This window comes from Enhydra lutris, unplaced genomic scaffold (genome assembly GCF_002288905.1).
Source record: "Enhydra lutris kenyoni isolate GAN:26980312 unplaced genomic scaffold, ASM228890v2 scaffoldscaffold6, whole genome shotgun sequence".
Lineage (NCBI taxonomy): Eukaryota > Metazoa > Chordata > Mammalia > Carnivora > Mustelidae > Enhydra > Enhydra lutris.
In genome coordinates, this window is record NW_019154090.1 from 11141788 (window position 1) to 11154881 (window position 13094).

A 13094-nucleotide genomic window follows, 5' to 3' on the forward strand; every position below is an offset into this window, starting at 1 on the left:
AATGCTGCCCCCGGAGTTTGGGGGGTGGGGGAGAAGAGGGTCATACATACACTCCTGCTTCTTTGTGTTTACAGTACTTTTGGGGGAACAGGAAAGAAGTTGGGGACGACAGTTGCCTTCAGAAGGGATCTAGCTGGCTGGGACGAGGGTGGAAAGGAAACTTATTTTTTACCATATGTGTGTTAGTTTTTGAAAAATTTTTTTTTTTTTTTAAGAAGGCAGGTTCTCCGAACCTAAAAGTTAAGTTTCTCATCCAAGTGCCCTTTGCAAAATCCAGGCAAATCCAGCTGTCTGCAGCATATAACGTGGATTATTTCTGCTCTGACCACAGAGGTGCTAAGAAGAGCCAGGTTACAGACCAGTTTCTCTGCTTTGGCACCACTGACATCTTGAGCTGGATCATTCTTTGTTGTGGGGCCATCCTGTGCATTGTGGGATTTGCAAGACCCCTGGTCCCTGCTCACCAGATGCCAGTAGCACCTCCCTCCTCAAGCTGTGACAGTCATTAATGTCTCCAGATGTTTCCTAATTCCCACACCCCTCAAGGGAGAAACTGAGGCAGAAATTGCCTTGGTTGAGAAACACTATTTGTGTCTCTGGGTTGTCCAAGATAATGTTTTTAGGTGTGAGTTAGAGCCTGGGTGTGTTTTTACACATACTTATCTAAAAATACTGTACGCATGCTTAAGAACAAAACATAATTACAGGAATGTGTGAGGTAAAAGGAAAGTGATCCTTCCCCCATTTCATTATACTCCCCACAGAATGAGTGTGTTTCTACTGGCTTTTGCTTTGGGGACATAAACATAAGCACATAGCCTTTGCAATAAAAATAAGACCTTGCCATACACAATGTTTTGCACCTTCATTTTTTTCACTTCACAGATGGTGGATGTCTTTCCATGTCAGTGCATCTTGATCTTTCTGTTTAAACAGCTTTATGTGGCAGGTCTGGTACATGAATATATCCTCATAAAAAGTCTCAAACAATACAGAGTATGTAAAGTAAGAAGTTCCCTCTGTTCCCCTTAACTCTTTGTGTTAGGAAAAGAGAAACGATGCTAGGTATTTCAACAGAGAGAATTTAATATAGGAAGTTGGACTAAAAAAGCAGGCAGGCACACTGTGGGACCACAGAGATAACACTGCAGGAAATAGTAACTTAGCCCTGGCGCTGGGAGGACATGGGGGGCACAGCCATCAGAGCCGAGCACCGGGAGGAGCTGTCCCAGGAGGCAGTGACAATGTCGGGGACACTGAAAGACGCTGGAAACCAGAGCAGCTCTCATGGCCTAGATGAGGGGGCATATGCAGGCTGACGTGACAGGAACAGAAAGCAAATGGAAAGGAATAAGTACTTCCTTTCTCCTTTGAATTTTATATGACGATTGGGTGGTTAACTGGACAATTTAGTTGTCAGGTTCTAGAACATTCTGAGTGGCACAAGCATTGACTTGGAGAAATGAATAGTTAATGTTGCCTGAAGACAGGTCTGGTAGCTCATTCAACAGGATACCCTGACTGTGGCAAGAGGGAGAGGCTCGGTACAGAGGAAAATTGTGTCTTGTCACTGGAGGGGGCTTTGCAGAAGCCCACTTAAGCTCCACACCCAACTTCCTCAGCTCTGCTGTTGGATGCTAGGGCTAGGACTCTGTGAACTACATTTTTCCTTTGCCAGCTGGTGCCCTATTAGGTTCCTCCAGTCAGGGACACAGCAGAGGGCCCGAGCGGCAAGGAGAAGGGACTTGCTTCTGCTTGTTTGCCTGTTCTTTCCCCACTACTCTGGCAATGGTCCTTCACCCTGGCATCAGCAGTGGGTGTTTTCAGCCCAGTGACACCTGTTTAACCAATTCCCTATGTTAAATTCGCTGTTAAAATGCCTAGTGCTGTGTCTCGTGTCCTGGCTTATCCCTGCCTGCCATATGCCTGCTCTCCAGGTGGACTGTGAGCCGCATCGGGTCCACCTCCTGGACGGCTCTTCCCGTGCATTTTCTTCCGTCTTCATCCAGAGCCATATAGACTTTCTCACTTTTTAAGGGGCTCATCCCTCCTTCTCACACAGCATGTGCCAACCTTGGACAGCACACCTAAGTTACGCACACCTGTGGAAGATGTCGCTTGAGGAGCGGTCATCTGGTTGACCTGAGTCACCTTTTTATATACTGAGAGTTTGTGATTTTCTCGTTTTTGCAACCAGTACCTTTTTTCCTTTGCTCATATCCTACATTTTAAAACTACGTTTATTTCATAATACTTTTAGATTTCTAGAAAAGATGGAAAGGTAGTCTGGAAAGTTCCGTGTGTACCTCTCCCCCAGTTTCCCGTGTAGTTAGCATCTTCTATTGGGATAGTACCTTTGTCACCAGTGGCCCCATATTAATGCCTTACTATTAACTAAAGTCCGTATCTGATTTAGATGTTCTCAGTTTTTACCTTGTGTCTATTTTCTGTTCCAGAATCCTATCCAGGATACTACATTATATTTTGTTGTCGTATCCTGGGCTCTTTGTGGCTGTGACAATTTCAGGTTTTTCTTGCCTTTGACAGTTTTGAAGCACACTGGTCAGGTATTTTGTAGAGTGTCTGTATTGGAATTTATCTGACGTTTTTCATCATGATTCAGCTGGGATTCTCTCATGTATATATTTTAGGCCCAGGAAGTGATTGTCATCGTTAGGCTCCGGGCCTGTAGTGTCCAGCGGATGAAACATCGTGTGTGCACGTTCTCATAGCCTCAGTTAGAAGGGGGTGTCTCTCTGCTCTTATAGGTTGTTCATATTCTGCAACTGGCTGGTTGTACCAAGACCCATGTCTTGTAGGTCTTTGTCGGTCTTTCCCTGTGTGTATCTGGGCCTCAGCCTTTGAAAAGGCTACGAAGTATCCAGTTTTATGCATGTGCCATGTTTGCTCAGTCAGCCCCTTGCAGGTGGACATTTAAATTGTTTATAGTTATTTTTGCTATTGCAAACAATGCTTTTTTTTTTTTTAATGCTTCACATTTTTATGCAGAAGTACAAGTCTGCTGTAGGAAGTTCCTCGAAATAGCCTTTCTGATTTAAGCATGCCTGTTTCACATTTTGATAGGCGCTGCCAGACTGCCCCATGAAGCTCTAGCCGTGTCAACAAAGTGGACGGTGTTTCATGATCAAATAATGAATCTTGAGCAGTGTCCCTCATCCACAGAATGTTCTAGCTGTTCTTCTCTAGGCACAATTCCTTTCTTCGGGGAAACCTTTTTAGCAGGTCTCTGGAGCACTAGTAAACCAAACAAAACAAAAAACCAGAACCATTTTCCCACTTTCTACAAAAGTCCTGCTTTGTCCTTTTTAATGATCCTTAAGGTATCTTTATGTTTGCTTGACTTGAGGCATTTCTTACTATGTTCCTGTGAATTTGTCAATTGAACATCAGTGGTCAGAAATTTAGTATTTCCTTTTTGCTTTCTAAGAACTTAGTCATAGAGGTACATTTTAAAATTAGACTTCATAGTGTCAAAAGTAATAAGATTTAATATATATACTAATCAGAATCCTGTCACCAAGCTGCTCACCTTAATGCTTAACCATTTTGATGCTTTTGTAACTTAGAATGATGAGTGAAATTTTTTCGAGACCGATAAGCCACAGAACATCCCGGCAGGTGAATTCATTGCTGCATCAGAACCTCCAAAATGTGATATCGAATATTTTTAAAAAGACTTACTGATTTTGATATTTACCACAAGCCCATACCCCCAGGGACTATTTTATATAAGAAGTTCTGTCTGAATTATGTGACAAAACCATTGAGCATGAATGTAAGATGGATGTCCAGGGATGAACTTGAGATTCATGCAGTCAGCAGATATGGCCAAGTGCAGAGTTGCTGATGGAGACTGTGCTAGATGCTGAGGATAGACCTTTTATCATGTTTTCCATAAATCCCTGTCGCTTCCTTCTTGTATTAACTGAGTGAATTTTGGTCTTCCGAGGGAGCACCTTAGTTGCAACAGACTGTTCATTTTATAAACTAGTGAAGAGCCATATGTGAGTCAAGGAACATTTGAGAATCAATTCTGTTGAGGCTTCTGCCCTCCTTGTTCTCAGTTTGTCAGGGGAGGTCTGACAGGAGACTTCAGGTGGGTGATCAGGAGGACATCTGAGAAGAAGGTGTCCTTGAGCCAGAGAGCTGCGGGGTGAACACAGAACGGCAATTGGTGTCAGGGCCCCACGGTAGAGAGAAGTTGGGGGCTAGATGGAGAGGAGGAAGAATGAAAAGAGAGGAAGGCAGGGCTGCGCAGGGTCTGATCCAAGGACGTGGGCTTCCTTCTCGGGTCACTAGCCACCATCGGAGGGGTTAAGTTCTTGGTATTTTTTTTTTTTTAAGATTTTATTTATTTATTTGACAGAGAGAGATCACAAGTAGGCAGAGAGGCAGGCAGAGAGAGAGAGAGGGAAGCAGGCTCCCTGCTGAGCAGAGAGCCCAATGTGGGACTCGATCCCAGGACCCTGAGATCACGACCCGAGCCGAAGGCAATGGCTTAACCCACTGAGCCACCCAGGCGCCCAAGTTCTTGGTATTGAGAGATCAGTCAGGCTGCTGTAGTGGAGAACAGATGTAGGGGGGCAGCGAGAGCAGCGACCTGGGGTGACTGAGGGGAGGGGCGTGGTGGAGGGACATGGGTGGGTGTGGGATCGCTCTTGGAGGTGGAAGCTGAGACCTTCTTTTGATTAGAAGGTGGGGGATAAGAGAAAAGGGGGTTGTGACTGGCTCCTGTGTTTTGCTTTAACTAACTGCTAGGTGGTGGTGCCATTTATAAAGGAAGAAGAGAGGAAGAGCAGGTTGAGGGTGGGTGGGAATCCAAACTGAGTTTAGATTTGTCACAGTTTGGAGTCCCTGTTAAGTGGATGTGAAAGGTTTGTGGATGTGAAGGATGAATGCCTTCTGAATCTTAAAATATGTTCCTGTCTTTTTCTTAGGCATAGACCACCGTTTAGACGTAATGTTTTCAAGGATTTCAGTCGTGTCTTCTGTAATTTATTCCCCCAAAGACAGCTAGATGGCGCTGTTTACGTGGGAGCCATTACTTGTGCAGGAGGCACTGCGGAAAGCGGGAGTACTGGTGCCCGAGAACGGGACCCACTGGAGGGTGCGTGGCCTCTGCCTTCGAGGGGGCCAAACTAATCAGACACCTCACCTTTCAGGGTGGTCTTTAGACATGTAACTAATAACATAGCCGCTTCATATAGGACAGAAAGCGGTGGACTCACCTGTCCCGTATGATGGCTGAACTGGGTGACATGTGAGCACGTGATGTTTGAACTGCGTCTTAATGGATGTGTGGTAGTTCAGGTGGGGGCGGGGTGCTCTAGGCGGACGGAACACCCTGCTAGTGACATTGCTGCTCATCAGGTGGAAGTTACAGGGAGAAGGTTCATTGCCGTGGGGGATTGGACTTCCTGGTGTTTCTCGACAGAGCCACGGTTGGCGTTTGAAGGACGGTCTTTTCCTCTGCGGGCCTGGCATCCGTGGCTCCCCACCTCACCCACGACATGCCTGTGGCCTCGCAGGTGGATGTAAAGCCTGCGGGGGGAGATGGTGCAGCACACGGCCCCAGAGTGATGAGGTGGGAAAGCGGCTCCCGCATGTGCACCCGCACCCCTGCCTGTGTTTCACATTGAAGTTCTTCTAAAGAGCCACCTGGCCTGTGCTTTGCACTTGGCGCTAGTTAATGCATTGGCGGATGACCTTGGCGTGAGTAAACGTTTGGTGTGGCTTCCCAGAGTAAGGAGGGCCCCTTACACACCATTGCCCAGAGCACAAGACAGGTCTGCAAAGTAGAGAAATTAATGCAAAAACAAGTCCACCTGATTGGACTTAAACTTGAAACTTCAGTGATACAGTTTTAAATCGTCTTTGTATCCCCCAAGAGTTCATAGACACTAGTGTGGGAACTAGTTCCTGCTAACTTCACAGGTAACGAACGGGTAGACTCTGTACAAAGGAAGCAGATGCACCAGTTCTGCAGACAGGGAGAAATGGGGTTTCAAAAGATCTGCCTTTTTGAATTCATGGTTTGTAATTGCCTGACGTCTCTGTGCCTTTTTTTTCCAGACAATTTATGAAAACCGAATATACAGCCTTAAAATAGAATGTGGACCTAAATACCCAGAAGCACCCCCCTTTGTAAGATTTGTAACAAAAATTAATATGAATGGAGTTAATAGTTCTAATGGAGTGGTAAGTTGTTTTTCCTGCCCACGCTTGTTCCCTCTGGTTGAGAAATGCTTTGTGCTTGAGCGTCAGGGGCGCTGTGGCCCTGAGCCTGTGTATTTTGTGGTTGTTTGATGCTGAAATGTACTGCAGTATGAACAGAGGCAGACTCAGGGTGAGGGCCTGTCCCCCAACTGTATTTAAATCATCCTTTTATGCCACAATCACTCCCGGCCAACCCCCTGCTGCTCGCTTGAGATAGGAGCTCCTTCTGTCTTCATGATGGGCCCTCCTGAGGTGGGGAGGAGGGGCCTGAGGGACAGAGGTGCGGAGTCCTGCCCAGGGTCATACTTGGACTTCCTGAGCCTTATTTATGGTATAGGCTGGTTTTTCCCCTTTAATGGCCTTGCTTTTTAAATTTATTTTGACTACCATAAATGGAAAAGCAGTCTCAGTTGTCCGAAGAAGGCAGTAATGGCAACAGTAAATACTACAAAATCAAGAGTGATGTTAGTCAGTTCTTCCCCCACAGGTTTCTTGCCAAAGGCTTTGAGCCTTTGAGACCTGCTGTCTTATTCAGAGGGGGGATCAGCAAGCGTTGAAGGGTTTTACACATTAGCATCACGTGAGCTAAGCCTTTGTTGTGAGATATTGAGAAGACTTGAAAGAAAAAAGATGAACCTTGTTGCTGTGTGTTCACTGTTTCTTGCATCTGAGTTCCACCAAAAGTCCTGAACCCAGAACTCGACCCATGCTTTGGGACACTTCTTTTGGGAATTGCTGCACTAACTTGAGAGAGTGTGACTCGGAGGCAGATCCTTGTCACGAGTGTGGATCTGGGCCACCGCTTGCCTTTGCTCCTTACTGCCCTGTGCATCGGTAGTATCCACCACCTGGGTGTGAAGGGGCCAGCCCTGAGCAGTGGCAGCAGCCCGTCCAGGAGAGCAGGTCACTGTTTAGAACCAGTTGGACTCTTGCCGAGTGTCAGGGCCCTTTTCTCTGAGGGTGGCTTTACTTAACCATTGTTTTCCTTCTCCCAAACAGTGAGGGTTTGGGACACAAACAGGGAAACACAAACTGACCTGGGGGGAGGGCATCGCACAGCTCATTCTGCCCGTCAGATACCATTAGGTGATGGACGTGTTCAACTTGAAAAATGCGTTGAATCCTATCTGCTGCTTTCCTCCAGCCTGTAGTGATTCGTTTGTTTGAGAGCCTGACAGTTTTTTGTTTGCCTTTTTGTAGGTGGACCCAAGAGCCATATCAGTGCTAGCAAAATGGCAGAATTCATATAGCATCAAAGTTGTCCTGCAAGAGCTCCGGCGCCTAATGATGTCTAAAGAAAACATGAAACTCCCTCAGCCGCCTGAAGGACAGTGTTACAGCAATTAATCAAAAAGAGAAACCACAGGCCCTCCCCCCTCCCCCATTCGATTTAAGCAGTCATTTTCCACAGTAGTACATTTTCTAGATACGTCTTGTAGACCTCAAAGTACTGGAAAGGAAGCTCCCATTCAAAGGCAATTTATCTTAAGATACTGTAAACGATACTAATTTTTTGTCCATTTGAAATATATAAGTTGTGCTATAACAAATCATCCTGTCAAGTGTAACCACTGTCCACATAGTTGAACTTCTGGGATCAAGAAAGTATATTTAAATTGATTCCCATCCTAACCGGTGGGGCACATCTAACTCAACTGTGAAAAGACACATCACACAATCACCTTGCTGCTGATTTCATGGCCTGAGGTCTCTGCCTTCTCCCCTTCTCCTCCTCCTGCCTCCCTCCCTCCTGCCTCCCTCCCTCCTCCCTCCCTCCCGGCAATAGCCCCTCCAGCCTGGGGCGGCTTGCTAGAGTAGGTGTCAAGGTTTCAGGTCGCAGCCTGTGGGACTACTGCTAGGTGTGCGGGGCTGCTCCAGCTGCACCCCTGGTTTCTTTTTTTTAAGTCTTAAATGATGCCCTCCCCCCTCCAAGCCATCATCCTTTCTCCACTTCCCGTGACCACCCTTGGCCGAAGCATAGATTGTAACCCCCTCTGCTCCCCTCTGAAATTGGCCTTTGGTGAGGAATTCAGGGCTTTCCCCATATCTTCTCCCCCACCTTAATCGAGGGGTGCTGCTTTTTTCCTTCCTCCTCCTCAAGACCTTTTTTGCACCATCACCACCCAACACTTTACGACACTTCCTTGCTTTGGCCAGAAGCCATCAGGTAAGGTTGGAAAAGAGTCTCTGACTTCCCTCGTTTAGTTTTGGAACCATATGTACTCACTCTCCACCAGCCTGGGAATGAATACTGGGTCCTCAGCCCTGCCACCCTCTGCTGCCATCGTCAGCTGATGTGGTTTTTTAGCTCAGGTTTTGATAAAGTGAAAAGAACAGTCACCAGGGGTACTCAGACCTGCCAGCTCTCGAAGTGCTTGGTGGTTAAACTTGGAGAAAGGCCACAGAAGACACTTGTAAGCACACATGATCCCTCTGAATGAATTGTTTTCTTTTCCTGTAATTGCTTTTGCTTTTAAAAATTGAAGAATTTTTAAACAGGGTTCTCATGTGGTCATCTTACCATCCACTGGGGTGTAGTTTGGAATCTGACAACTGGAACAAAAAAGAACCTTGAATTCGGTGCATACTTTGGTTTTGGTGCTGCTGCTTCTCACGGTCCTCAGCAGGGATTAAGAAAGAACTCGGTGTGCACAGCAGATCCCCGAAATTGGCGGGCTTGACTTCCTGGCAAATAGCTGCATTTTTCCACTTTTTTGTTCAGGACCACTAAATGCTGAGATGCGGACGCGTACCGACATAAAAGCGATTCATTGTGTTCTAAAGGGTTTTTTTTTTTTTAATTTAGTGTTTATATAAAACCACCTTTTGAAGCAGCAACTATCAAGTCTGAAAAGCAATCGATGTTTCCATTAATCTTTTTCTGGGGGATACCTTAGTTCTAAGGATTTAACATCCTGTAAGTAAAGTTGAACATAACAGTATTCCATATGCAGCCTTTTTATTGTCAGACCATTGCCTGATTTTAATATAATAAAAAAAAAAGTGTGCGTTAATATTTAAGAAGCTGTGCCCTTCTTCCTCTTGGCATATAATTAAGGAACAGAATTTGATGTCTTCGATGCTTTGGGGTTCAAATTGATGTCCTAAACCAGGGGGCAGCAAACCTCCTTCCTCCAAGGACCTAAGTCAGTAAGTACTTGGGCTTTGTGGGCCAAGAGGCAAAACTGAAGGTACTGTGTAAATATTTATATAGTGAGAAAACGGATTTCCACAAAATTGTTTATTGATGGAATTCAAAAATCTAGTAACTGAGTATAGTTCTTTTGTAACGTTACAGCTCAACCAATGAGAAGAATGGAATTCTTTCTTTAGAGGATAACATTTTTGCTTACTGGAATTCAAAGTTAGTATTCCTGGTTTATCAAATCTGCTGTAAATGTTCCTCTGTAAAAATAGTTCTTCACCAAGGGGCTGTGCACAGTCAGTGGGCCAGGTTTGGCCCCTGCACCACAGTTTGCCAACCCCCATCCGGCGAGGTGATGGCGCAAAGTGGGGCGGGTGGGGGGGGTGTCTTTGCTTTAAGTAGCTTTGTAGACTCCAACTACTAAGTCCGCTCTAGTGCCTACTTAGAGCTGGATTTAGGAGTCTATTGGGAAGGGAAAAATAGGACTTTCGCGTGGATTTTTGGTGTTTGAGACAAAATTTTTGCCTGACAGTGGACAGTTTATCTACTGCCTCCTGTGTACGGGGTGGACGTGTGTCTGTGGCTGTTTTTATCCAGGATTTGAACTTCTGCTGTGGTCCCAACTGCCAGCAGGCATGACCTTGGTGTCCTGTGGCAGGAACCAGGCCATTCTTTTGTGGCTGTTGGGGCCAGCTCAGATGTCAGAACCTGGTGCCCGGGTTCAGCCAGATTACTTCTACCAGGCCACTCGGAGAAGGCACTGCCCGAAATTCTGCCAGGTGGGTCCTTAGGAGGCCTCCGGAGTGAATTCCTGCCCTCCAGCTGTGGCTTCTCCGCACTCAGTCCTACCTTCCCTGAGGGAGGAAAAGGACAGGGGAGGTTCTAGAATTATTTCAAAATGCTGCTGGAAAACCCCCAAGGCAAATTCAGGGCTGAATCTAAAGGTGGCAGCCCTCTTGTGCGTGTGACCTCCAGAGAGACGAACGAGCCACTGAAATGCTAGAGTGTGCACTTCTCAGCTTCTTGGTGTGTGACAGAACTGACCTCGGAGCTTGTGGAAATTTGCCCAGATCCATATTGTGATAACGGAGTCTGATCTGTGGTTATGCCCCCCAGCCATGTGATTTGCCCCTCACTGTTGCTGGTGGGTTTACAGGTGGTCTGCAACTTCGGGCCTGAATTTAGGGCAGAGAAGCAGCACTTATGTGGGGGGCTGAGCACGCTGCTTCTCCGGTGGCCTCCACTCACACGCCTCCAGGCCCCAGCGCCTGCCAGGTCTTTGCTCTTGAGGGAAGACCCTTGTGTTCTTCACCGTGTAGACCTGCAGGGTGTGGGGGTGCATGGAGGTCTTCAGAGTGATCTGAGAGGAAGCACGCCCCTGATAACACCAGCAGCAGACTGTGGTGGGTCTCTACTACCTGTGACCTTGGACCTCGATCGTGGGATGAGGGCAGGGCTCTTGAGCTTCCACTCGGCCAGGCTGGGAAAGTTCCTGGAGCCTTCTGGTTAGGGGCAGCGCTGGGGCCCTGGTGCCTTTAGTTGTGATGGTGTCCAGTAAATGGCGCGGACTCCGTGTGCTGCTGCTCCATCCACCCCGGTTATCCGGGCTCCCTGCTCGGCCTCTGGCCCTTTGTGCTGCCTTCCGGTCCCCAGGGAGCTAGTGGACACTCAGCCTCTTTCCCTCCCTGTCTTGTGCCTGCTCTGTGTTACTGCATCATCAGAAGCCCTTGGGACAGAGCATTAGGGATTGCCCCTTCCTTTCTCAGCAGAGGAGGAAATCTAAGGACGGGAGCTTGTGAAAGCCGGTCTTCTTTCCAGCCTGCGAGTCCCCCTGTGCCGGGCGGGGGCTCTGCAGACTGCGCAGTTCCGAGCTGTGCACACGATCACTGGACGTACCTTGAAGGCTTTCTTGGGGTGACGAGGTGACCTGCTAATGCTTGTAGTCCAAGCCGCCTCACATTGGCTGGAGGTGACCTTGGAGGAGAGAGGTCTTAGTGCTAGAGCCAACCTCACTGCGGCCACCAGATGTCTCACTGTGAACAAGAAGGCACAGGCCACACGGGGGAGTTGACGCATGTGCCTGATGGCTCGCAGGCGGGTGGGGACAGGTACACGTGCCAGGGATGTGGGCTCCGTGAATGGCAGCTCCTTGATTGGCAAGACAAACTGTGAATGCAAACTTTTATGCGGAATCTCCCAACACTAGTGTGTTGACCTTTTTATTCCGTGTGTAGTACAAAATTCCGAGACAGCTGGCAGGCCACGGGGGAGCTCTGCGTACCTACGGCTCTGTCACCAGCTCCACCTTGGCCCTCCCAAGATCATGGTGACCTTTGCCCGCCCCCCCCAGACATACCATGGGTCCTTGGAACAGGGGCAGCACCACTTGTGGTACAGGTGAAAGGTTCTAAGAAATCAGAGTTGCTGCAGGACCCACAGGAAACAGACCCAGGTTTCACTGTGTCCAATGCAGTCCACTGAGATGTACCATTATTTTATGTCCCACCAAGAAAAAGTGCTGTCAGGTATAAGTGTAAGACCCCACTGATTGGGGTGCCTGGGTGGCATAGTCGTTAAGTGTTGGCCTTTGGCTCAGGTCATGGTCCCAGGGTCCTGGGATCAAGTCCCGCATCCGGCTCCCTGCTCAGTGGGGCGCCTGCTTCTCCCTCTCTCTGCTCATCCTCCTTGTGCACACGCACGCGCACTCTTTCTGTCGCTCTCTGTCAAATAATTAAATATTTTTTTTCTGAAAGACCCTACTGCTTCTAAGGAATGTCCCAATCCAGAAGTGTTAAGGTGTGAAAGCGTTCGGTTGGTGCAAAGCGGTGTACTGTCCATTGTGATAAGGACAGAGGAGGCGGCCGCGCTGGTGGCAAAGGACAGACAGCACATGGCATCCCCTGTGAAGGACACTCCGCACACCTGAGCTGGAGACTCCCACTTCCATCTCAACGAAAGAGAGTACCTGGGCCTAGAATGAACTTCAAACAGGGACTAGAAAGGAAGTGAGGTTCTCTCCCGCGTCTGACCCCATCCTCTCCAGGCCAGCACCTGGTCTGTGGGTCCCTCTGAGGTCCAGTTCGCGTGTGCAGACCCATGCTCCCTCATCCTCTCCCCGTAGCTCCTCCCCACCATTGTGTTTCGCGTAACTGGGTTACGCTCTCCCCCGTGCTCTCCCCCTGGATGTTTCCTTCCAAACAGGTCCTCTCAAGATCCCCACGGGGCGGCAGCGGGGAAAACAGCCGTGTAGTTCTGAACTCCCAGTCCACGGCGTGCCCTCACCCGGGTGACATGGCCCTGGTGGACACAAAGGTGTCTCTGATGTTTTTAGCGCACGCATGGGTGTGTGTGTGTGTGTGTGTGTGTGTGTGTGTGTGTGTTTGCGCGCGCGCACAGGCGTGTGTGTGTGCAGGTGCCCATCTGTGGAGCCCAGTGCTGGGAGTGGGCTTCTCCATCCACGGACAGGGGCACTTTCTGTCATTTTCAAGCTGTCTCCCAACGACGTATCAACTCACCCCGCCTTCCATCAACAATGTGGGCCTCTCCGATCATACCGAGAGGTCCCCGGCTGCTCCCTGGCACGGGCCAGTTCTCGCCCACCTCCCATCTCGGAACCGAGCGGCTGTCCCGTAGTTTCATGTGCATGTTCGCATGTGTGAGGCTGTGTCTTCTCAAGCTGGAAAGTCCTGTTTTTTCCTCCCCCACCCCCGTG

At 48.4% G+C, this 13094-nt stretch overlaps 1 protein-coding gene across 1 annotated transcript in view; it reads left to right on the forward strand.

Annotated features, from left to right (window-relative positions):
- The window catches only part of LOC111141412 (ubiquitin conjugating enzyme E2 V1), a 30947-nt gene extending 21692 nt beyond the window's left edge, over positions 1–9255 (forward strand). Inside the window, exons 3-4 of the mRNA XM_022493938.1 lie at positions 6094–6219; positions 7438–9255. Of these exons, the coding sequence (XP_022349646.1) occupies positions 6094–6219; positions 7438–7584 (273 nt within the window). The 3' untranslated portion in view covers positions 7585–9255. The remainder of the gene's footprint in view (positions 1–6093; positions 6220–7437) is intronic.
- Positions 9256–13094: the final 3839 nt, after the last annotated feature.